This window comes from Coturnix japonica, unplaced genomic scaffold (genome assembly GCF_054131305.1).
Source record: "Coturnix japonica strain WE unplaced genomic scaffold, WE-NBRP24 Scf079, whole genome shotgun sequence".
Classification (NCBI taxonomy): Eukaryota; Metazoa; Chordata; class Aves; order Galliformes; family Phasianidae; genus Coturnix; species Coturnix japonica.
The window spans coordinates 505,004-529,260 of NW_028188982.1; the positions used below are offsets into that span (position 1 = coordinate 505,004).

A 24,257-nucleotide genomic window follows, 5' to 3' on the forward strand; every position below is an offset into this window, starting at 1 on the left:
TCAAACCCCAAATCCCCCCCCCCTCATTTAAATAGGGGGACAATTGAGACCCCCCCCCCCCATTTATATATATAGGGATATTGGGGGGGGGGTCCTATAAGGGACCCCATATTAAAGGTAAGAGACCCCCCCCCAATTAAAGACCCCCCCCATCCCATCCCTAAGACCCCCCCCCACATTAAGACCCCCACCCCAAACCCCAATTCGCCCCCCTCCCCATTTAAATAGGGGGATAATTGAGACCCCCCCCCCATTTATATATATTGGGATATTGGGGGGGGGGTCTTATAAGAGACCCCATAATAAAGGTAAGAGACCCCCCCCCCAATTAAAGACCCCCCCCATCCCATCCCTAAGACCCCCCCCCATCTTAAGACCCCCACCCCAAACCCCAAATCCCCCCCCTTCCCCATTTAAATAGGGGGACAATTGAGACCCCCCCCCAATTAATATATATTGGGATATTGGGGGGGGGGTCCTATATGAGACCCCATAATAAAGGTAAGAGACCCCCCCCCAATTAAAGACCCCCCCCACCCCATCCCTAAGACCCCCCCCCACCCTAAGACCCCCACCCCAAACCCCAATTCCCCCCCCTCCCCATTTAAATAGGGGGATAATTGAGACCCCCCCCCCCATTTATATATATTGGGATATTGGGGGGGGGGTCCTATATGAGACCCCATATTAAAGGTGAGAGACCCCCCCCCCAATTAAAGACCCCCCCCATCCCATCCCTAAGACCCCCCCCCATCTTAAGACCCCCACCCCAAACCCCAATTTCAGCCCCCCCCCCCATTTAAATAGGGGGACAATTGAGACCCCCCCCCCATATAGGGCTATTGGGGGGGGGTCCTATAAGAGACCCCATATTAAAGGTGAGAGACCCCCCCCCCATTTAAAGACCCCCCCCATCCCATCCCTAAGACCCCCCCCCACATTAAGACCCCCACCCCAAACCCCAAATCCCCCCCCCCCCCTTTTAAATAGGGGGACAATTGAGACCCCCCCCCATATAGGGGTATTGGGGGGGGGGGGGTCCTATATGAGACCCCCTATTAAAGGTGAGAGACCCCCCCCCAATTAAAGACCCCCCCCATCCCATCCCTAAGACACCCCCCCACCCGAAGACCCCCACCCCAAACCCCAATTCTACCCCCCCCCCATTTAAATAGGGGGATAATTGAGACCCCCCCCCATATATATGTAGATATATTGGGGGGGGGGGGGTCCAATAAGTGACCCCATAATAAAGGTGAGAGACCCCCCCCCAATTAAAGACCCCCCCCATCCCATCCCCAAGACCCCCCCCCACATTAAGACCCCCACCCCAAACCCCAAATCCCCCCCCCCCCCCATTTAAATAGGGGGACAATTGAGACCCCCCCCCATATATATATATATATATAGGGCTGAGACCCCCCCCCATATTCATTATAGGAGGCGCTGGAGAAGCTCTCTGATTCGCTGGAGCGGATGATTGACAGCCACGAGGTGCTCAAGCCCCGCCCCCTTTTACTAAGCCCCGCCCCCTCCATTGAAACCTATTGGGGGACGCCCCACCCTCATTATAAATACGACCCTACGACCCCCCCCCAATTTAATACGACCCCCCCCCAATTTAATACGACCCCCCCCCCATTATAGGAGCTCCAGGACAGCACTGAGAGGGCATTGAGACGGCACCTCAATGGACTCATGGAGTGGGTAGCATTTAATTGGGGGGGGGTCTTATATGGGGGGGGGGTCTTAAAGGGTTTGGGGTCCCCTTTAATTATGGGGGGGGGTCTTTATTATGGGGGGGGGTCCTAATAATGTGGGGTCCCCTTTTATTATTGGGGGGGGGGTCCTTATTATGGGGGGGGGGTCCTAATAATAGGGGGGGTCCTTATTATGGGGGGGGTCTTTATTATGGGGGGGTCCCTTTATTATGGGGGGGGTCCTAATAATGGGGGGGGTCCTAATAATGGGGGGGGTCCTTATTATTATGGGGGGGGTCCTTATTATGGGGGGGGTCCCTTTATTATGTGGGGGGGTCCTTATTATGGGGGGGTCCCTTTATTATGGGGGGGGTCCTAATAATGGGTGGGGGGCTTATTATTATGGGGGGGTCCTTATTATGGGGGGGGTCCCTTTATTATGGGGGGGGGTCCTAAAGGGTTTAGGGTCCCCTTTTATTATGGGGGGGTCCCTTTATTATGGGGGGGGTCCTATAGGGTTTGGGGTCCCCTTTATTATGGGGGGGGTCCTTATTATGGGGGGGGGTCCTAAAGGGTCTGGGGTCCCCTTTTATTATGGGGGGGGGGGTCCTTATTATGGGGGGGGGTCCCTTTATTATGGGGGGGGGTCCCATATGGGGGGGGGTCCTATAGGGTTTGGGGTCCCCTTTTATTATGGGGGGGTCCCTTTTATTATGGGGGTGGGTCCTTATTATGGGGGGGGGTCCCTTTATTATGGGGGGGGGTCCTATAGGGTTTGGGGTCCCCTTTTATTATAGGGGGGGGGTCCTTATTATGGGGGGGGTCTTAAAGGTGTTATTGGGGGTGATATGGTGGGGGTCTATGGGTCCTATGGGTCCTATGGAGGGGGTCCTATGGGTCCTATGAATCCTATGGGGGGGGGGGAGTCCTATGGGGGGGTCCTATGGGTCTTATGGGAGGGTCCTATGGGTCCTATGGGGGGTCCTATGGGTCCTATGGATCCTATGGGGGGTCCTATGGGTCCTATGGGTCCTATGGGGGGTCCTATGGGTCCTATGGATCCTATGGGGGGTCTTATGGGTCCTATGGGGGGTCCTATGGATCCTATGGGGGGTCCTATGGGTCCTATGGGTCCTATGGGGGGTCCTATGGGTCCTATGAATCCCATGGGGGGTCCTATGGGTCCTATGGGTCCTATGGGGGGTCCTATGGGTCCTATGAATCCCATGGGGGGTCCTATGGGTCCTATGGGTCCTATGGGGGGTCCTATGGGTCCTATGGGTCCTATGGATCCTATGGGGGGTTCTATGGGTCCTATGGATCCTACGGGGGGTTCTATGGGTCCTATGGATCCTATGGGGGGGTCTTATGGGTCCTATGGGGGGTCCTATGGGTCCTATGGATCCTATGGGGGGGTCCTATGGGTCCTATGGATCCTATGGGTCCTATGAATCCTATGGGTTGGTCCTATGGATCCTATGGGGGGTCCTATGGGTCCTATGGATCCTATGGGGGGTCCTATGGGTCCTATGAATCCTATGGGCCCTATGGATCCTATGGGGGGTCCTATGGGTCCTATGGATCCTATGGGGGGTCCTATGGGTCCTATGGGTCCTATGGGGGGTCCTATGGGTCCTATGGGGGTTCCTATGGATCCTATGGGGGGTCCTATGGGTCCTATGGGGGGTCCTATGGGTCCTATGGGTCCTATGGGGGGGTCTCACTCCATTGAAATGAATGGGAGGGCTCTCACCCATTGAAATGAATGGGGAGGGGTCTCACCCCATTGAAATGAATGGGCCCTCTCACCCCATTGAAATGAATGGGAAGGTGGGGGGGGGGGGGGTCTCTTTCTTCCCTTACCCCAAACCCCCCTATAATTAATTCCACCCTTAGGGGGTGTCGGGTTGTTCGGGGGTCCCGGAGGGATCGGTATGGGGGGGGTCTCACCCCATTGAAATGAATGGGAGGGGTCTCGGCCCATTGAAATGACTTGGAGGGGTCTCACCCCATTGAAATGAATGGGAGGGGTCTCACCCCATTGAAATGAATGGGGGGCCTCTCACCCCATTGAAATGAATGGGGGGGGTCTCAGCCCATTGAAATGAATGGGAAGGGGGGGTCCTAAGGATCCTATGGGGGGGTTCCTATGGATCCTATGGGGGGTTCCTATGGGTCCTATGAATCCTATGGGGGGGGGGTCCTATGGGGGGGTCCTATGGGTCTTATGGGAGGGTCCTATGGGTCCTATGCATCATATGGGGGGGTTCTATGGGCCCTATTAATCCCATGGGGGGCTCCTATGGGTCCTATGGATCCTATGGGGGGTCCTATGGGTCCTATGGGTCCTATGGGGGGTCCTATGGGTCCTATGGATCCTATGGGGGGTCCTATGGGTCCTATGGGTCCTATGGGGGGTCCTATGGGTCCTATGGGGGGTCCTATGGGTCCTATGGATCCTATGGGGGATCCTATGGGTCCTATGGATCCTATGGGGGGTCCTATGGGTCCTATGAATCCCATGGGGGGTCCTATGGGTCCTATGGGTCCTATGGGGGGTCCTATGGGTCCTATGGGGGTCCTATGGGTCCTATGAGTCCTATGGGGGGCTCTCACCCCATTGAAATGAATGGGAGTTCTAACCCCATTGAAATGAATGGGGCCCTCTCACCCCATTGAAATGAATGGGAAGGGGGGGGGGGGGGGGTCTCTTTCTTCCTTTATCCCCACCCCCCCCTATAATTAATTCCACCTTTAGGGGGTGTCGGGTTGTTCGGGGGTCCCGGAGGGATCGGTATGGGGGGGTCTCACCCCATTGAAATGAATGGGAGGGGTCTCACCCCATTGAAATGAATGGGAAGGGGGGGTGTCGTATGGATCCTATGGGGGGTCCTATGGGTCCTATGGGTCCTATGGGGGGTCCTATGGATCCTATGGGGGATCCTATGGGTCCTATGGATTCTATGGGGGTTCCTATGGATCCTATGGGGGTTCCTATGGGTCCTATGGGTCCTATGGGGGGTCCTATGGGTCCTATGGATCCTATGGGGGTCCTATGGGTCCTATGGATCCTATGGGGGGTCCTATGGGTCCTATGGGTCCTATGGGGGTCCTATGGGTCCTATGGGTCCTATGGGGGGTCCTATGGGTCCTATGGGGGGCTCTCACCCCATTGAAATGAATGGGGACTCTAAGCCCATTGAAATCAATGGGAGGGGTCTCACCCCATTGAAATGAATGGGAAGGGGGGGGGGGGGGTCTCTTTCTTCCCTTACCCCCACACCCCCTATAATTAATTCCACCCTTAGGGGGTGTCGGGTTGTTCGGGGGTCCCGGAGGGATCGGTATGGGGGGGTCTCACCCCATTGAAATGAATGGGAGGGGTCTCACCCCATTGAAATGAATGGGAAGGGGGGGTGTCGTATGGATCCTATGGGGGGTCCTATGGGTCCTGTGGGTCCTATGGGGGGTCCTATGGGTCCTATGGGTCCTATGGGGGGTCCTATGGGTCCTATGGATCCTATGGATGGTCCTATGGGTCCTATGGGTCCTATGGGGGGGGTCCTATGGGTCCTATTGATCCCATGGGTGGGGTCCTATGGATCCTATGGGTCCTATGGGGGGTCCTATGGATCCTATGGGGGGTTCTATGGGTCCTATGGGTCCTATGGGGGTTCCTATGGGTCCTATGGATCCTATGGATGGTCTTATGGGTCCTATGGGTCCTATGGGGGGTCCTATGGGTCCTATGGGGGTCCTATGGATCCTATGGGGGGTCCTATGGGGGGGTCCTATGGATCCTATGGGGGTCCTATGGGTCCTATGGATCCTATGGGGGGTCCTATGGGTCCTATGGGTCCTATGGGGGGGGTCTCACCCCATTGAAATGAATGGGAAGGGGGGGGGGGGGTCTCTTCCTTCCCCTACCCAACCCCCCCCTATAATTAATTCCACCTTTAGGGGGTGTCGGGTTGTTCGGGGGTCCCGCAGGGATCGGTATGCGGGGGTCTCACCCCATTGAAATGAATGGGGGGGGTCTCACCCCATTGAAATGAATGGGGCCTCTCACCCCATTGAAATGAATGGGGAGGGGGGGTGTCGTATGGATCCTATGGGGGGTCCTATGGGTCCTATGGGTCCTATGGGGGGGGGTCCTATGGGGGCGTCCTACGGGTCTTATGGGGGGGTCCTATGGGTCCTATTGATCCCATGGGTGGGGTCCTATGGATCCTATGGGTCCTATGGGGGGTCCTATGGATCCTATGGGGGGTCCTATGGGTCCTATGGGTCCTATGGGGGGTCCTATGGGTCCTATGGATCCTATGGGGGGTCCTATGTGTCCTATGGGGGTTCCTATGGGTCCTATGGATCCTATGGGGGGTCCTATGGGTCCTATGGATTCTATGGGGGGTCCTATGGGTCCTATGGGGGGTCCTATGGGCCCTATTAATCCCATGGGGGGGGTCCTATGGGTCCTATGGATTCTATGGGGGGTCCTATGGGTCCTATGGGGGTTCCTATGGATCCTATGGGGGGCTCTCACCCCATTGAAATGAATGGGAGGGCTCTCATCCCATTGAAATGAATGGGGCCTCTCACCCCATTGAAATGAATGGGAAGGGGGGGGGGGGGGGTCTCTTTCTTCCCTTACCTCCACCCCCCCCTATAATTAATTCCACCTTTAGGGGGTGTCGGGTTGTTCGGGGGTCCCGGAGGGATCGGTATGGGGGGGTCTCACCCCATTGAAATGAATGGGGAGGGCTCTCACACCATTGAAATGAATGGGGAGGGCTAAAACCCCATTGAAATGAATGGAGGCCTCTCACCCCATTGAAATGAATGGGAAGGGGGGGGTCCTATGGATCCTATGGGGGGTCCTATGGGCCCTATGGATCCTATGGGGGGTCCTATGGGTCCTATGGATCCTATGGGGGGCTCCTATGGGTCCTATGGATCCTATGGGGGATCCTATAGGTCCTATGGATCCTATGGGGGGGTCCTATGGATCCTATGGGGTGGTCCTATGGATCCTATGGGGGGTCCTATGGGTCCTATGGATCCTATGGGGGATCCTATGGATCCTATGGGGGGTCCTATGTGCCCTATGGATCCTATGGGGGGTCCTATGGGTCCTATGGGGGGTCCTATGGGTCCTATGGGTCCTATGGGGGGTCCTATGGGTCCTATGGGGGGTCCTATGGATCCTATGGGGGTTCCTATGGGTCCTATGGGGGGTCCTATGGGTCCTATGGGTCCTATGGGGGGTCCTATGGGTCCTATGGGGGTTCCTATGGATCCTATGGGGGGTTCTATGGGTCCTATGGGGGGCTCTCACCCCATTGAAATGAATGGGAGGGGTCTCACCCCATTGAAATGAATGGGGGCCCTCTCACCCCATTGAAATGAATGGGTAGGGGGGGGGGGGGTCTCTTTCTTCCCTTACCCCAAAGCCCCCTATAATTAATTCCACCTTTAGGGGGTGTCGGGTTGTTCGGGGGTCCCGCAGGGATCGGTATGGGGGGGTCTCACCCCATTGAAATGAATGGGAGGGGTCTCGGCCCATTGAAATGAATGGGAGGGTCTCACCCCATTGAAATGAATGGGGCCTCTCACCCCATTGAAATGAATGGGGACTCTAAGCCCATTGAAATGAATGGGAGGGCTCTCACCCCATTGAAATGAATGGGGGGATCTCAGCCCATTGAAATGAATGGGAAGGGGGGGGTCCTATGGATCCTATGGGGGTTCCTATGGGTCCTATGGATCCTATGGGGGGTCCTATGGATCCTATGGGGGGTCCTATGGGTCCTATGGATCCTATGGGGGGTCCTATGGGTCCTATGGGTCCTATGGGGGGTCCTATGGGTCCTATGGGGGTTCCTATGGGTCCTATGGGGGGTCCTATGGGTCCTATGGGTCCTATGGGGGTCCTATGGGTCCTATGGGTCCTATGGGGGGCTCTCACCCCATTGAAATGAATGGGAAGGGGGGGGGGGGGGTCTCTTCCTTCCCCTACCCAACCCCCCCCTATAATTAATTCCACCTTTAGGGGGTGTCGGGTTGTTCGGGGGTCCCGCAGGGATCGGTATGGGGGGGTCTCACCCCATTGAAATGAATGGGAGGGGTCTCACCCCATTGAAATGAATGGGGAGGGCTCTCACCCCATTGAAATGAATGGGGACTCTAAGCCCATTGAAATGAATGGGAGGGCTCTCACCCCATTGAAATGAATGGGGGGGGTCTCATCCCCATTGAAATGAATGGGAGGGGTCTCACCCCATTGAAATGAATGGGAAGGGGGGGTGTCGTATGGATCCTATGGGGGGTCTTATGGGTCCTATGGGTCCTATGGGGGGTCCTATGGGTCCTATGGGTCCTATGGGGGGTCCTATGGGTCCTATGGATTCTATGGGGGTTTCTATGGGTCCTATGGATCCTATGGGGGGTCCTATGGGTCCTATGGGTCCTATGGGTCCTATGGGGGTCCTATGGGTCCTATGGGGGTTCCTATGGGCCCTATTAATCCTATGAGGGGGTCCTATGGATCCTATGGGGGGTCCTATGGATCCTATGGGTCCTATGGGGGTCCTATGGGTCCTATGGGTCCTATGGGGGGTCCTATGGGTCCTATGAATCCCATGGGGGGTCCTATGGGTCCTATGGGTCCTATGGGGGGTCCTATGGGTCCTATGGGGGTCCTATGGGTCCTATGGGTCCTATGGGGGTCCTATGGGTCCTATGGGGGGGCTCTCACCCCATTGAAATGAATGGGAGGGCTCTCACCCCATTGAAATGAATGGGGAGGGCTCTCACCCCATTGAAATGAATGGGGCCCCTCACCCCATTAAAATGAATGGGAAGGGGGGGGGGGGGTCTCTTTCTTCCCTTACCCCCACCCCCCCCTTATAATTAATTCCACCCTTAGGGGGTGTCGGGTTGTTCGGGGGTCCCGCAGGGATCGGTATGGGGGGGTCTCACCCCATTGAAATGAATGGGAGGGGTCTCAGCCCATTGAAATGAATGGGAGGGCTCTCACCCCATTGAAATGAATGGGAGGGATCTCAGCCCATTGAAATGAATGGGAAGGGGGGGTCCTAAGGATCCTATGGGGGGTCCTATGGGTCCTATGGGTCCTATGGGGGGTCCTATGGATTCTATGGGGGGTCCTATGGGTCCTATGGATCCTATGGTGTGGGTCCTATGGGTCCTATGGATCCTATGGGGGGTCCTATGGATCCTATGGGGGGTCCTATGGGTCCTATGGGTCCTATGGGGGGTCCTATGGGTGTCCTATGGATCCTATGGGTGTCCTATGGATCCTATGGGGGGGTCCTATGGGTCCTATGGATCCTATGGGGGGTCCTATGGGTCCTATGGGGGGGGTCTCACCCCATTGAAATGAATGGGAGGGCTCTCACCCCATTGAAATGAATGGGAAGGGGGGGGGGGGGGGTCTCTTTCTTCCCTTACCCCAAACCCCCTTATAATTAATTCCACCCTTAGGGGGTGTCGGGTTGTTCGGGGGTCCCGCAGGGATCGGGGTCGGGCATTGGAAGCTTTGGGGTCGGCCCTACAACATCACGTCGAGGTCCCGAAACGTCGACCCCATGAAGGACAAGAAGCTGCGGCCGCCATGATGGCGGCCAGGGGCGTGGCCAGAGCCAGGGGGTTGGATCACGTGATGCAGGTGGGCGGGGCTTAGAGAGTGGGGGCGGGGCTTAAAAGTGGGCGGGGCTTTGTAGTGGGGCGTTACTGATTGGTTGGGTGGGGAAAGTGGGCGGGGCTTGGGAGTGGGCGGGGCTTTGTGGGTTGGAGTGGGCGGGGCTTAGCGGGTGGGCGGGGCTTAGTGAGTGGGGCGTTGCTGATTGGTTGTGTGGGGGGAGTGGGCGTGGGTTAAAAGTGGGCGGGGCTTTTAGGGAGTGGGGCGTTGCTGATTGGTTGGGTGGGGAAAGTGGGCGGGGCTTAATGAGTGGGCGGGGCTTTGTGGGTTGGAGTGGGCGGGTCTTAGCGGGTGGGCGGGGCTTAGTGAGTGGGGCATTGCTGATTGGTCGTGGGATAGAAGTGGGCGGGGCTTTGTGGGGTGGAGTGGGCGGGGCTTGGGAGTGGGGCGTTGCTGATTGGTTGTGTGGGGAAAGTGGGCGGAGCTTAGGGAGTGGGCGGGGCTTGGATGGCTGGAGTGGGCGGGGCTTAGCGAGTGGCCGTTGCTGATTGGTTGGGTGGGGAAAGTGGGCGGGGCTTGGGGAGTGGGCGGGGCTTGGTGAGTGAGTGGGGCTTAAAAGTGGGTGGGGCTTAGTGAGTGGCCGTTGCTGATTGGTTGTGGGATAGAAGTGGGCGTGGCTTAATGTGGGCGGGGCTTTGGGGGGTTGAAGTGGGCGGGGCTTAGGGAGTGGGCGGGGCTTAGCGAGTGGCCGTTGCTGATTGGTTGTGTGTTGAAAGTGGGCGTGGCTTAATGGGTGGGCGTGGCTTGTGGGTTATGGAGTGGGCGGGGCTTAGTGAGTGGGCGGGTCTTTGGGGGTTGGAGTGGGCGGGGCTTAGGAGTGGCCGTTGCTGATTGGTTGTGGGATAGAAGTGGGCGTGGCTTAATGAGTGGGCGTGGCTTAATGCGGGCGGGGCTTAGTGTGTGCTGGTGTCCTATTGGTGGATGGGGTTGGGAGTGGGCGTGGCTTAGTAGTGGGCGTGGCTTAGGGGGGTGATTTATGAATGAATGAATGAATGAATGAATGGATGGATAATAGAGTTGAATGGGTGGGCGGGGCCTATGGGGGGTGGGCGTGGCTTTAAGGGGGCGTGGCTTTAAGGGGGCGGGGCTTATAGGGGGGGGGGGCTTCATTGAGAGATTCTTATTTCCCCCCTTTGTAGCTCAACGTGATGCAGGACAAGCAGAAAACGGAACTGCTGCAGTTTGTGAGTGGGGGGGGGGGTGTAATGGGGGTCTTGGGGGGCTCATATGGGGGGTCTTGGGGGTCTTGGGGGGTAATGGGGGACTTAGGGGGCTCATAAGGGGCTCTTAATGGTCCAATAGCAGGAGATATGGGGTGTGAGATGGGATCTATGGGGTGTGAGATGGGATCTATGGGGTTATGGGGCATATTGAGGAGGCTGGGGGTTTATATGGGGGGGGTTCAGGCATTTCTATGGGTTTATAGGGGGATTTGGGGGGTCTATGGGGTGCTATGGGACCCTATAGGGACTCCTATGGGGGATATAGGGGGTCTATGGGGTGCTATGGGACCCTATAGGGACTCCTATGGGGGATATAGGGGGTCTATGGGGTGCTATGGGACCCTATAGGGACTCCTATGGGGGATATAGGGGGTCTATGGGGTGCTATGGGACCCTATAGGGACTCCTATGGGGGATATAGGGGGTCTATGGGGTGCTATGGGACCCTATAGGGACTCCTATGGGGGATATAGGGGGTCTATGGGGTGCTATGGGGCCCTATAGGGGCTCCTATGGGGGATATAGGGGGTCTATGGGGTGCTATGGGACCCTATAGGGGCTCCTATGGGGGATATAGGGGGTCTATGGGGTGCTATGGGACCCTATAGGGGCTCCATATAGGACATGCTGGGCCTCCATATGGGTCTATGGGGTGAGACCCCCTTCTCCCCCTCCCCCATAGGCTCTCTCCCTATTGGCTGCCCACGCTTCCTTCTTCACCAATGGGCACGCGGCGTCTGCCTCATCCCAGCCATTCAGAGCGAGCCTAGGAACACAGGTAGGACCCTATAGGATCTTTGGTCTCTATGGGTCTCTATGGGTCCCTATGGGTCTCTATGGGTCTCTATGGGTCCCTATGGGTCTCTCTGGGTCTCTATGGGTCCCTATGGGTCTCTATGGGTCTCTATGGGTCTCTATGGGTCCCTATGGGTCCCTATGGGTCTCTATGGGTCCCTATGGGTCACTATGGGTCTCTATGGGGTCCGTATGGGTCTCTATGGGTCCCTATGGGGTCTCTATAGGGGATATAGGGGATCTATGGGGGATATAGGGTTCTCTATGGGTCTCTATGGGGTCTCTATGGGTCTTTATGGGTCTCTATGGGTCCCTATGGGTCTCTATGGGTCTTTATGGGTCTCTATGGGTCTCTATGGGTCCCTATGGGTCTCTATGGGTCTCTATGGGGTCTCTATGGGTCCCTATGGGTCTCTATAGGGGATATAGGGGATCTATGGGGGGATATAGGGTTCTCTATGGGTCCCTATGGGTCTCTATGGGGTCCCTATGGGTCCCTATGGGTCTCTATGGGGTCCCTATGGGTCTCTATGGGTCTCTATGGGTCTTTATGGGTCCCTATGGGTCCCTATGGGTCCCTATGGGTCTCTATGGGTCCCTATGGGGTCCCTATGGGTCTCTATGGGTCTCTATGGGTCTCTATGGGTCTCTGTGGGTCTCTATGGGTCCCTATGGGTCTCTATGGGTCTCTATGGGTCTCTATGGGTCCCTATGGGTCTCTATGGGTCTCTATGGGTCTCTATGGGTCTCTATGGGTCCCTATGGGGTCTCTATGAGTCCCTATGGGTCTCTATAGGGGATATAGGGGATCTATGGGGGATATAGGGTTCTCTATGGGTCTCTATGGGTCTCTATGGGTCTCTATGGATCTCTATGGGTCCCTATGGGGTCTCTATGGGTCCCTATGGGTCCCTATGGGGTCTCTATAGGGGATATAGGGGATATAGGGGGGATATAGGGTTCTCTATGGGTCTCTATGGGTCTCTATGGGTCTCTATGTGTCTCTATGGGTCCCTATGGGTCTCTATGGGTCCCTATGGGTCCCTATGGGTCACTATGAGTCTCTATGGGTCTCTATGGGATCCCTATGTGTCTCTATGGGGTCTCTATGGGTCTATATGCGTCCCTATGGGTCACTATGGGGTCTCTATGGGTCTCTATGGTTCTCTATGGGTCCCTATGGGTCTCTATGGGTCTCTATGGGTCCCTATGGGGTCTCTATCGGTCTCTATGGGTCCCTATGGGTCTCTATGGGTCTCTATGGGTCCCTATGGGTCACTATGGGTCTCTATGGGTCCCTATGGGTCTTTATGGGTCTCTATGGATCTCTATGGGTCCCTATGTGTCTCTATGGGGTCACTATGGGTCTCTATGGGTCCCTATGGGTCTCTATGGGTCCCTATGGGTCCCTATGGGTCCCTATGGGGTCCCTATGGGTCTCTATGGGTCTCTGTGGGTCCCTATGGGTCTTTATGGGTCCCTATGGGTCTCTATGGGTCTCTATGGGTCCCTATGGGTCTCTATGGGTCCCTATGGGTCTCTATGGGTCTCTATGGGTCTCTATGGGTCCCTATGGGTCCCTATGGGTCTCTATGGGTCCCTATGGGTCTCTATGGGTCCCTATGGGTCCCTATGGGTCTCTATGGGGTCCCTATGGGTCTCTATGGGGCGGTTTCACCCTATATCCCCCCATAAGCTGGAGCAGCTGGAGCTGGAGGCAGCGCGGAGACAGAGGGAGATGGAGCAGAGACACGCCATGTTAATGCAGCAGGTGGGCGGGGCTTAAGGGGGAGGGGGCGGGGCTTAAAGGGGGCCTGGCCAATCAGGGGCTGTGCCTGGAGGGAGGGGGGCGTGGCCTAAATAGGGGGGCGTGGCCAAAGGGGAGGGCTCAGCCAATAGGAGGGCGAGGATTGAATGGAGGGGGCGGGGCTTGGAGGGAGTGGGCGTGGCTTGAAGGGAGGGGGCGTGGCTTTGAGGAAGGGGCGTGGCCTAAATAGGGGGCGTGGCCAAAGGGGAGGGTTCAGCCAATAAGAGGGCGAGGATTGAATGGAGGGGGCGTGGCTTGAAGGGAGGGGGCGTGGCTTAAGTTGGGGCATGGCTTGAATGGGGGCGTGGCCAAAGGGGGAGGGCTCAGCCAATAGGAGGGCGAGGATTGAATGGAGGGGGCGTGGCTTGATAGAAGGAGGCGTGGCTTGAAGGGAGGGGCGTGGCTTGAATGGGGGCGTGGCCTGAATGGGGGGGCGTGGCCAATAGGGTAGGGCTCAGCCAATAAGAGGGCGAGGATTGAATGGAGGGGGCGGGGCTTGAAGGGAGGGGCGTGGCCTGAATAGGGGGGCGTGGCCAATAGGGGATGGCTCAGCCAATGAGAGGGCGAGAATTGAATGGAGGGGGCGTGGCCTAAATAGGGGGCGTGGCCTGTCGGGAGGGGGCGTGGCTTGATAGAAGGGGGCGTGGCTTGAATAGCGGGGCGTGGCCAATAGGGGAGGGTTCAGCCAATGAGAGGGCGAGGATTGAATGGAGGGGGCGTGGCCTGGAGGGAGGGGGCGTGGCTTGAATGGGGGCGTGGCCTAAATAGGGGAGCGTGGCCAATAGGGGAGGGCTCAGCCAATAGGAGGACAGGGATTAAATGGAGGGGCGTGGCTTGGAGGGAGGGGGCGTGGCTTGATAGAAGGGGGCGTGGCTTGAAGGGAGGGGGCGTGGCTTGAATGGGGGCGTGGCCTAAATAGGGGGCGTGGCCGATAGGGGAGGGCTCAGCCAATAGGAGGGTGAGGACTGAATGGAGGGGGCGTGGCTTGAAGGGAGTGGGCGGGGCTTGGAGGGAGGGGGCGGGGCTTGAATGGGGGCGTGGCTAACGGGGAGGTCCTGGCCAATAGAAGGGCGAGGATTGAATGGAGGGGGCGTGGCCTAAATAGGGGGCGTGGCTTGCTAGAAAGGGGGCGTGGCTTCGGTGGTTTGTGGGCGTGGCATGATCCAACCTCATCCAATCAGGACCTGACTCAGGACGTGGTGGGCGTGGTCAACAAGGGGGCGGGGCCTCCCGAAGCTCCGCCCATGGAGGGGTATCTATATAAGAGAGCCAGCAACGCATTTAGGACATGGAGCAGGTAACACCCCATAGAGACCCTATATACCCCATAGAGACCCATAGGGACCCATAGAGACCCATAGGGACCCATAGAGACCCATAGAGACCCATAGGGACCCATAGGGACCCATAGGGACCCATAGGGACCCCATAGAGACTCATAGTAACCCATAGAGACCCCATAGAGACCCTATATCCCCCATAGAAACCCCATAGAGACCAGTAGGGACCCATAGAGACCCCATAGAGACCCATAGGGACCCCATAGAGACCCATAGGGACCCATAGGGACCCATATAGACCCATAGGGACCCATAGAGACCCATAGAGACCCCATAGAGACCGTATATCCCCCATAGAGACCAATAGGGACCCATAGAGACCCATAGAGACCTATAGGGACCCATAGGGACCCATAGGGACCCATAGGGACCCATAGAGACCCATAGGGACCCCATAGAGACCCATAGGGACCCCATAGAGACCCCATATAGACCCATAGTGACCCATAGGGACCCCATAGAGACCCCATAGAGACCCATAGGGACCCCATAGAGACCCATAGGGACCCATAGGGACCCATAGAAACCCTATATCCCCCATAGGTCCCCTATATCCCCTATAGAGACCCCATAGAGACCCATAGAGACCAATAGGGACCCATAGAGACCCCATAGGGACCCATAGAGACCCCATAGAGACCAATAGGGACCCATAGGGACCCATAGAGACCAATAGGAACCCATAGAGACCCTATATCCCCCATAGAGACCCATAGGGACCCATAGAGACCCACTGATACCCATAGAGACCCCATAGAGACCCATAGGGTCCCATAGAGACCCCATAGAGACCTATAGAGACCCATAGAGACCCATAGGGACCCATAGAGACCCATAGAGACCCATAGAGACCCATAGGGACCCATAGAGACCCATAGAGACCCATAGAGACCCACAGGGACCCCATAGAGACCCATAGAGACCCATAGAGACCCCATAGAGACCCATAGGGACCCCATAAGGACCCCATAGAGACCCCATAGAGACCCATAGGGACCCCATAGGGACCCCATAAGGACCCCATAGAGACCCCTGACCCCATAGGGACCCCATAGAGACCCCATAGAGACCCATAGGGACCCATAGGGAACCATAGGGACCCATAGGGACCCATAGGGACCCATAGAGACACATAGGGACCCATAGAGACCCTATATCCCCCATAGAGACCCCATAGGGACCCATAGGGACCCATAGAGACACATAGAGACCCTATATCCTTCATAGAGACCCCATAGAGACCCATAGGGACCCCATAGAGACCCATAGTGACCCATAGAGTCCCATAGAGACCCATAGGGACCCCATAGAGACCCATAGGGACCCACAGAGACCCATAGAGACCCATAGGGACCCATAGAGACCCCATAGAGACCCCATAGAGACCCATAGGGACCCATAGAGACCCATAGAGACACCATAGAGTCCCGTAGAGCCCCATAGCACCCCATAGAGACCCATAGGGACCCATAGGGACCCATAGGGACCCATAGAGACTCATAGAGACCCCATAGAGACCCATAGGGACCCATAGAGACCCATAGAGACCCTATAGGGACCCATAGAGACCCCATAGAGATCCATAGAGACCCATAGGGACCCATAGAGACCCATAGAGATCCATAGTGACCCATAGATACCCCATAGAGACCCATAGGGACCCATAGAGAGCCATAGGGACCCATAGGGACCCATAGAGACCAATAGGAACCCATAGAGACCCATAGAGACCCCATAGGGACCCATAGTGACCCATAGAGACCCATAGGGACCCATAGAGACCCCATATAGACCCATAGTGACCCCATAGAGACTCATAGTAACCCATAGGGACCCATAGGGACCCATAGAGACCCCATAGAGACCCATAGGGACCCATAGAGACCCTATATCCCCCATAGATCTCCTATATCCCCTATAGAGACCCATAGGGACCCATAGAGACCCATAGAAACCCTATATCCCCTATAGAGACCCCATAGACCCCATAGGGACCCAATAGGGACCCAATAGGGACCCATAGAGACCCATAGAAATCCATAGGGATCCATAGAGACCCATAGAGACCCATAGGGACCCTATATCCCATAGAGACCCATAGGGACCCCATAGAGACCCATAGAGACCCATAGGGACGCCATAGAGACCCCATAGAGACCCATAGGGACCTATAAAGAACCATAGGGACCCTATATCCCCCATAGAGACCCCATAGAGACCAATAGGAACCCATAGAGACCCATAAAGACCCCATAGGGACCCATAGAGACCCATGGAGACCCCATAGAGACCCATAGGGACCCCATAGGGACCCCATAAGGACCCCATAGAGACCCCTGACCCCATAGGGACCCCATAGAGACCCCATAGAGACCCATAGAGACCCATAGAGACCCATAGGGACCCATAGAGACCCATAGAGACCCCATAGGGACCCATAGGGACCCCATAGAGATCCATAGGGACCCATAGAGACCCCATAGAGACCCATAGGGACCCAGACCCCATAGAGACCCATAGAGACCCCATAGAGACCCATAGGGACCCATAGGGACCCAGTTATGGGGTCTCAGCCCCCTATTATGGGCCCCCTCCTCATATTATGGGGTCTCCCCCCCCCCCTTTTTCCCCTATAGACGCTGGTTCTCCATCCAGAGCAACCAACTGGTGTATCATAAACGGGCACAGGTAATGGGGTCTCTATGGGGTTATATGGGGTCTATATGGGGTCTATATGGGGTTATATGGGGTCTATATGGGGTTATATGGGGTTATATGGGGTTATGGGGGCTATATGGGGCCATATGGGGTCTATATGGGGTTATATGGGGTTATGGGGGCTATATGGGGCCATATGGGGTCTATATGGGGCCATATGGGTTTATGGGGTCTATATAGGGCCATATGGGGCCGTATGGGGTTATGGGGTCTATATAGGACCACATGGGGTCTATGTGGGGCTATATGGGGTTATGGGGTCTATATGGGGCCATATGGGGTCTATATGGGGTTATATGGGGTTATGGGGTCTATATAGGGTCATATGGGGTCTATATGGGGTTATATGGGGCCATATAGGGCCATATGGGGCCGTATGGGGTTATGGGGTCTATATGGGGTTATATGGGGTTATATGGGGTCTATATAGGGCCATATGGGGTCTATATGGGGTTATATGGGTTTATGGGGTCTATATAGGGCCATATGGGGTCTATATGGGGTTATATGGGGTCTATATAGGGCCATATGGGGTCTATATGGGGTTATATGGGGTTATATGGGGTCTATATGGGGTTATGGGGGCTATATAGGGCCATATGGGGCCATATGGGGCTATTTGGGGTCTATATAGGGCCATATGGGGTTATGGGGTCTATATAGGGCCATATGGGGCCATATGGGGCCGTATGGGGTTATGGGGTCTATATAGGGTCATATGGGGTCTATATGGGGTTATATGGGGCCATATGGGGTCTATATGGGGTTATATGGGGTTATGGGGGCTATATAAGGCCATATGGGGTTATATGGGGTTATGGGGTCTATATAGGGCCATATGGGGCCATATGGGGTTATGGGGTCTATATAGGGCCATATGGGGTTATGGGGTCTATATGGGGTATCCCATATCCCCTATATCCCCTATAGGATCCCCCCACTGTTGTGATCCCGGATCTCCGTCTGTGTACAGTGAAACCTTGTCCCGAATTGGAGCGACGCTTCTGCTTCGAGGTGCTGTCACCCACAAAGTGAGTGGGACCCATAGAGCCCCATAACCCCATAGAACCCCATAGAGCCCCATAGAACCCCATAGAGCCCCATATCACCCCATAGAACCCCATAAACCCCATAGAACCCCATAGAACCCCATACAACCCCATATAACCCCATATAACCCCATAGAACCCCATAGAACCCCATAGAACCCCATAAAACCCATAGAACCCCATAGAACCCCATATATAACCATAGAACCCCATAGAACCCCATAGAACCCCATAGAACCTTATATAACCCCATATAACCCCATAGAACCCCATAGAACCCCATAACACCCCATATAACCATATAACCCCATATAACCCCATAGAACCCCATAAACCCCTATAGAACCCTATAACACCCCATAGAACCCCATAGAACCCCATAAACCCCATATACCCCCATATAACCCCATAGAACCCCATATACCCCCATATAACCCCATATAACCCCATATACCCCATAGAACCCCATATCACCCCATATACCCCCATATAACCCCATAGAACCCCATATAACCCTATAAACCCCATATAACCCCATAGAACCCCATATAACCCCATAACACCCCATAGAACCCCATAAACCCCATAGAACCCCATAGAACCCCATAGAACCCCATATAACCCCATATAACCCCATATAACCCCATATAACCCCATAGAACCCCATAGAACCCCATAGAACCCCATATAACCCATATAACCCCATATACCCCATATAACCCCATATAACCCCATATAACCCCATATAACCCCATATAACCCCATATCACCCCATAGAACCCCATAGAACCCCATAGAACCCCATATACCCCCATATAACCCCATAGAACCCCATATAACCCCATATAACCCCATATCTCCCTATAGGAGCTGTGTCCTTCAGGCCGATTCTATGGGGCAGCAGCGTCTATGGGTCAGAGCTGTACAGAGCAGCATCGCATCCGCCTACAGCCAGGACCCCGACCCTATAAGGGTGAGACCCCCCCCATAACCCCATAACCCACCCCATAACCCCATAGAACCCCATAGACCAACCCATAACCCCATAGACCGCCCCATAACCCCATAAATGACCCCATAACACCATAGACCACCCCATAACCCCATAGACGACCCTATAACCCCATAGACCACCCCATAACCCCATAGACCACCCCATAACCCCATAAACAACCCCATAACCCCATAGTCCACCCCATAACCCCATAGACCACCCCATAACCCCATAGACCACCCCATAACCCCATAAACCACCCCATAACCCCATAGACAAACCCATAACCCCATAGACCACCCCATAACCCCCATAGACCACCCCATAACCCCATAGACCACCCCATAGACCACCCCATAACACCATAGACCACCCCATAGACAACCCCATAACCCCATAAACCACCCCATAACCCCATAAACGACCCTATAACCCCATAGACCACCCCATAACCCCATAAATAACCCCATACACCACCCCATAACCCCATAACCCACCCCATAACCCCATAGACCACCCCATAACCCCATAAATGACCCCATAACCCCATAAACCACCCCATAGACCACCCCATAACCCCATAGACCACCCCATAGACCACCCCATAACCCCATAGACCACCCCATAGACCACCCCATAACCCCATAGACCACCCCATAACCCCATAAACAACCCCATAGACCACCCCATAACCCCATAGACCACCCCATAACCCCATAGACCACCCCATAACCCCATAAACCACCCCATAACCCCATAGACCACCCCATAACCCCATAGACCTCCCCATAACCCCATAAATAACCCCATAGACCACCCCATAACCCCATAGACCACCCCATAACCCCATAGACCACCCCATAACCCCATAGACCACCCCATAGACCACCCCATAACCCCATAAACCACCCCATAGACCACCCCATAACCCCATAACCCACCCCATAACCCCATAGACCACCCCATAACCCCATAACCCACCCCATAACCCCATAGACCACCCCATAACCCCATAGACCACCCCATAGACAACCCCATAACCCCATAAATAACCCCATAACCCCATAGACCACCCCATAACCCCATAGACCACCCCATAACCCCATAGACCACCCCATAACCCCATAGACAACCCCATAACCCCATAGACAACCCCATAAACCACCCCATAACCCCATAGACCATCCCATAGACCCCATAGACCACCCCATAACCCCATAGACCACCCCATAACCCCATAATCCACCCCATAACCCCATAGACCACCCCATAACCCCATAGACCACCCCATAACCCCATAGACCACCCCATAGACAACCCCATAACCCCATAGACCACCCCATAACCCCATAAACCACCCCATAACCCCATAGACCACCCCATAAACCACCCCATAACCCCATAAACCACCCCATAACCCCATAGACCACCCCATAACCCCATAGACCACCCCATAACCCCATAAACAACCCCATAACCCCATAGACCACCCCATAACCCCATAAACCACCCCATAACCCCATAGACCCCATAAATAACCCCATAGACCACCCCATAACCCCATAAACCACCCCATAACCCCATAAAAAACCCCATAACCCCATAGACCACCCCATAACCCCATAGACCACCCCATAGACCAACCCATAACCCCATAGACCACCCCATAACCCCATAGACCACCCCATAACCCCATAGACCACCCCATAGACCACCCCATAACCCCATAGACCACCCCATAACCCCATAGACCACCCCATAGACCAACCCATAACCCCATAGACCACCCCATAACCCCATAGACCACCCTATAACCCCATAGACCACCCCATAGACCACCCCATAACCCCATAGACCACCCCATAACCCCATAGACAACCCCATAACCCCATAGACAACCCCATAAACCACCCCATAACCCCATAGACCACCCCATAACCCCATAGACAACCCCATAACCCCATAGACAACCCCATAAACCACCCCATAACCCCATAGACCATCCCATAACCCCATAGACCACCCCATAACCCCATAGACCACCCCATAACCCCATAGACCACCCCATAACCCCATAAACGACCCTATAACCCCATAGACAACCCCATAACCCCATAAACCAACCCATAACCCCATAGACCACCCCATAACCCCATAGACCACCCCATAGACCACCCCATAACCCCATAAACAACCCCATAGACCACCCCATAACCCCATAGACCACCCCATAAACCCCATAGACCACCCCATAACCCCATAGACCACCCCATAGACCACCCCATAACCCCATAGACCACCCCATAACCCCATATGGGACCCCATAGAACCTTATGGGGTGGGTTATGGGACACCAAAGTCCTTATGGGATCAATGGGGTTTATAGGATCCTATATGGGTCCTTATGGGATCAATGGGGGTTTATAGGATCCTATTATGGGTCCTTATGGGGTCAATGGGGGTTTATAGGATCCAATATGGGTCCTTATGGGATCAATGGGGGTTTATAGGATCCTATATGGGTCCTTATGGGATATGGGACCCCATAGAACCTTATGGGGTGGGTTATGGGACCCCAAAGTCCTTATGGGATCAATGGGGTGGGTTATAGGATCCTATATGGGTCCTTATGGGGTCAATGGGGTGGGTTATAGGATCCTATATGGGTTATGGGATCCTATATGGGTCCTTATGGGATCAATGAGGGTTTATGGGGTCAATGGGGGTTTATAGGATCCTATATGGGATCCTATATGTGATCCTATATGGGATCCTATATGTGATCCTATAGGATCCCCCATTAACCCCCATTCTATTCCAGCCCCCAGGTGACTCAATGGGATCAGGTGTATCTCAATGGGGTCGGGATGTTTTGGGATCCTATATGGGTCCTTATGGGATCAATGGGGGATTATGGGGTCCCTATACACCCCCATTGACCCCATATAATCCTATAGGTTCCCCATAGACCCCCATTGACCCCATATATTCCTATAGGGTCCCCATATACCCCCATTGACCCCATATATTCCTATAGGGTCCCCATATACCCCCATTGACCCCATATAATCCTATAGGGTCCCCATATACCCCCATTGACCCCATATGGGAGATCTTGGGACCCCAAAGTCCTTATGGGGTCAATGGGGGGGTTTATAGGATCCTATATGGGTCCTTATGGGATCAATGGGTGGGTTATGGGATCCTATATGGGTCCTTATGGGGTCAGTGGGGGTTTATAGGATCCTATATGGGTCCTTATGGGATCAATGGGGTTTATAGGATCCTATATGGGTCCTTATGGGGTCAATGGGGGTTTATAGGATCCTATATGGGTCCTTATGGGATCAATGGGGGTTTATAGGATCCTATATGGGTCCTTAAGGGGTCAATGGGGGTTTATAGGATCCTATATGGGTCCTTATGGGGTCAATGGGGTTTATAGGATCCTATATGGGTCCTTATGGGATCAATGGGGGTTTATAGGATCCTATATGGGTCCTTATGGGGTCAATGGGGTTTATAGGATCCTATATGGGTCCTTATGGGATCAATGGGGTTTATAGGATCCTATATGGGTCCTTATGGGGTCAATGGGGGTTTATAGGATCCTATATGGGTCCTTATGGGGTCAATAGGGTTTATAGGATCCTATATGGGTCCTTATGGGATCAATGGGGGTTTATAGGATCCTATATGGGTCCTTATGGGGTCAATGGGGGTTTATAGGATCCTATATGGGTCCTTATGGGATCAATGGGGGTTTATAGGATCCTATATGGGTCCTTAAGGGGTCAATGGGGGTTTATAGGATCCTATATGGGTCCTTATGGGGTCAATGGGGTTTATAGGATCCTATATGGGTCCTTATGGGATCAATGGGGGTTTATAGGATCCTATATGGGTCCTTATGGGGTCAATGGGGTTTATAGGATCCTATATGGGTCCTTATGGGATCAATGGGGTTTATAGGATCCTATATGGGTCCTTATGGGGTCAATGGGGGTTTATAGGATCCTATATGGGTCCTTATGGGGTCAATAGGGTTTATAGGATCCTATATGGGTCCTTATGGGATCAATGGGGGTTTATAGGATCCTATATGGGTCCTTATGGGGTCAATGGGGTTTATAGGATCCTATATGGGTCCTTATGGGATCAATGGGGGTTTATAGGATCCTATATGGGTCCTTATGGGATCAATGGGGTTTATAGGATCCTATATGGGTCCTTATGGGATCAATGGGTCCTTATGGGGTCAATGGGGTTTATAGGATCCTATATGGGTTATGGGACCCTATATTGGTCCTTATGGGGTCAATGGGGGTTTATAGGATCCTATGTGGGTTATAGGATCCTATATGGGTCCTTATGGGATCAATGGGGGTTTATGGGATCAATGGGGGTTTATAGGATCCTATATGGCTCCTTATGGGATCAATGGGGTTTATGGGATCCTATATGGGATCCTATATGGGTCCTTATGGGATCAATGGGGTTTATGGGATCCTATATGGGTCCTTATGGGGTCAATGGGGGTTTATAGGATCCTATATGGGTCCTTATGGGGTCAATGGGGGTTTATAGGATCCTATATGGGTCCTTATGGGATCAATGGGGTTTATAGGATCCTATATGGGTCCTTATGGGGTCAATGGGGGTTTATAGGATCCTATATGGGTCCTTATGGGGTCAATGGGGGTTTATAGGATCCTATATGGGTCCTTATGGGGTCAATGGGGTTTATAGGATCCTATATGGGTCCTTATGGGGTTAATGGGGGTTATAGGATCCTATATGGGTCCTTATGGGATCAATGGGGTTTATAGGATCCTATATGGGTCCTTATGGGGTCAATGGGGTTTATGGGATCAATGGGGGTTTATAGGATCCTATATGGGTCCTTATGGG

The 24,257-nt window shown here is 54.2% G+C and overlaps 1 protein-coding gene across 1 annotated transcript in view; it reads left to right on the forward strand.

Annotated features, from left to right (window-relative positions):
- The first annotated feature begins 280 nt into the window (after positions 1 to 280).
- The window catches only part of LOC107307838 (arf-GAP with coiled-coil, ANK repeat and PH domain-containing protein 1-like), a 32,619-nt gene continuing 8,642 nt past the window's right edge, over positions 281 to 24,257 (forward strand). Inside the window, exons 1-11 of the mRNA XM_085534231.1 lie at positions 281 to 308; positions 1,441 to 1,494; positions 1,648 to 1,703; positions 9,204 to 9,387; positions 10,560 to 10,604; positions 11,326 to 11,421; positions 13,135 to 13,209; positions 14,427 to 14,542; positions 17,222 to 17,273; positions 18,234 to 18,334; positions 19,220 to 19,325. Coding sequence (XP_085390357.1) covers positions 1,477 to 1,494; positions 1,648 to 1,703; positions 9,204 to 9,387; positions 10,560 to 10,604; positions 11,326 to 11,421; positions 13,135 to 13,209; positions 14,427 to 14,542; positions 17,222 to 17,273; positions 18,234 to 18,334; positions 19,220 to 19,325 — 849 coding nt within the window. The 5' untranslated portion in view covers positions 281 to 308; positions 1,441 to 1,476. The remainder of the gene's footprint in view (positions 309 to 1,440; positions 1,495 to 1,647; positions 1,704 to 9,203; positions 9,388 to 10,559; positions 10,605 to 11,325; positions 11,422 to 13,134; positions 13,210 to 14,426; positions 14,543 to 17,221; positions 17,274 to 18,233; positions 18,335 to 19,219; positions 19,326 to 24,257) is intronic.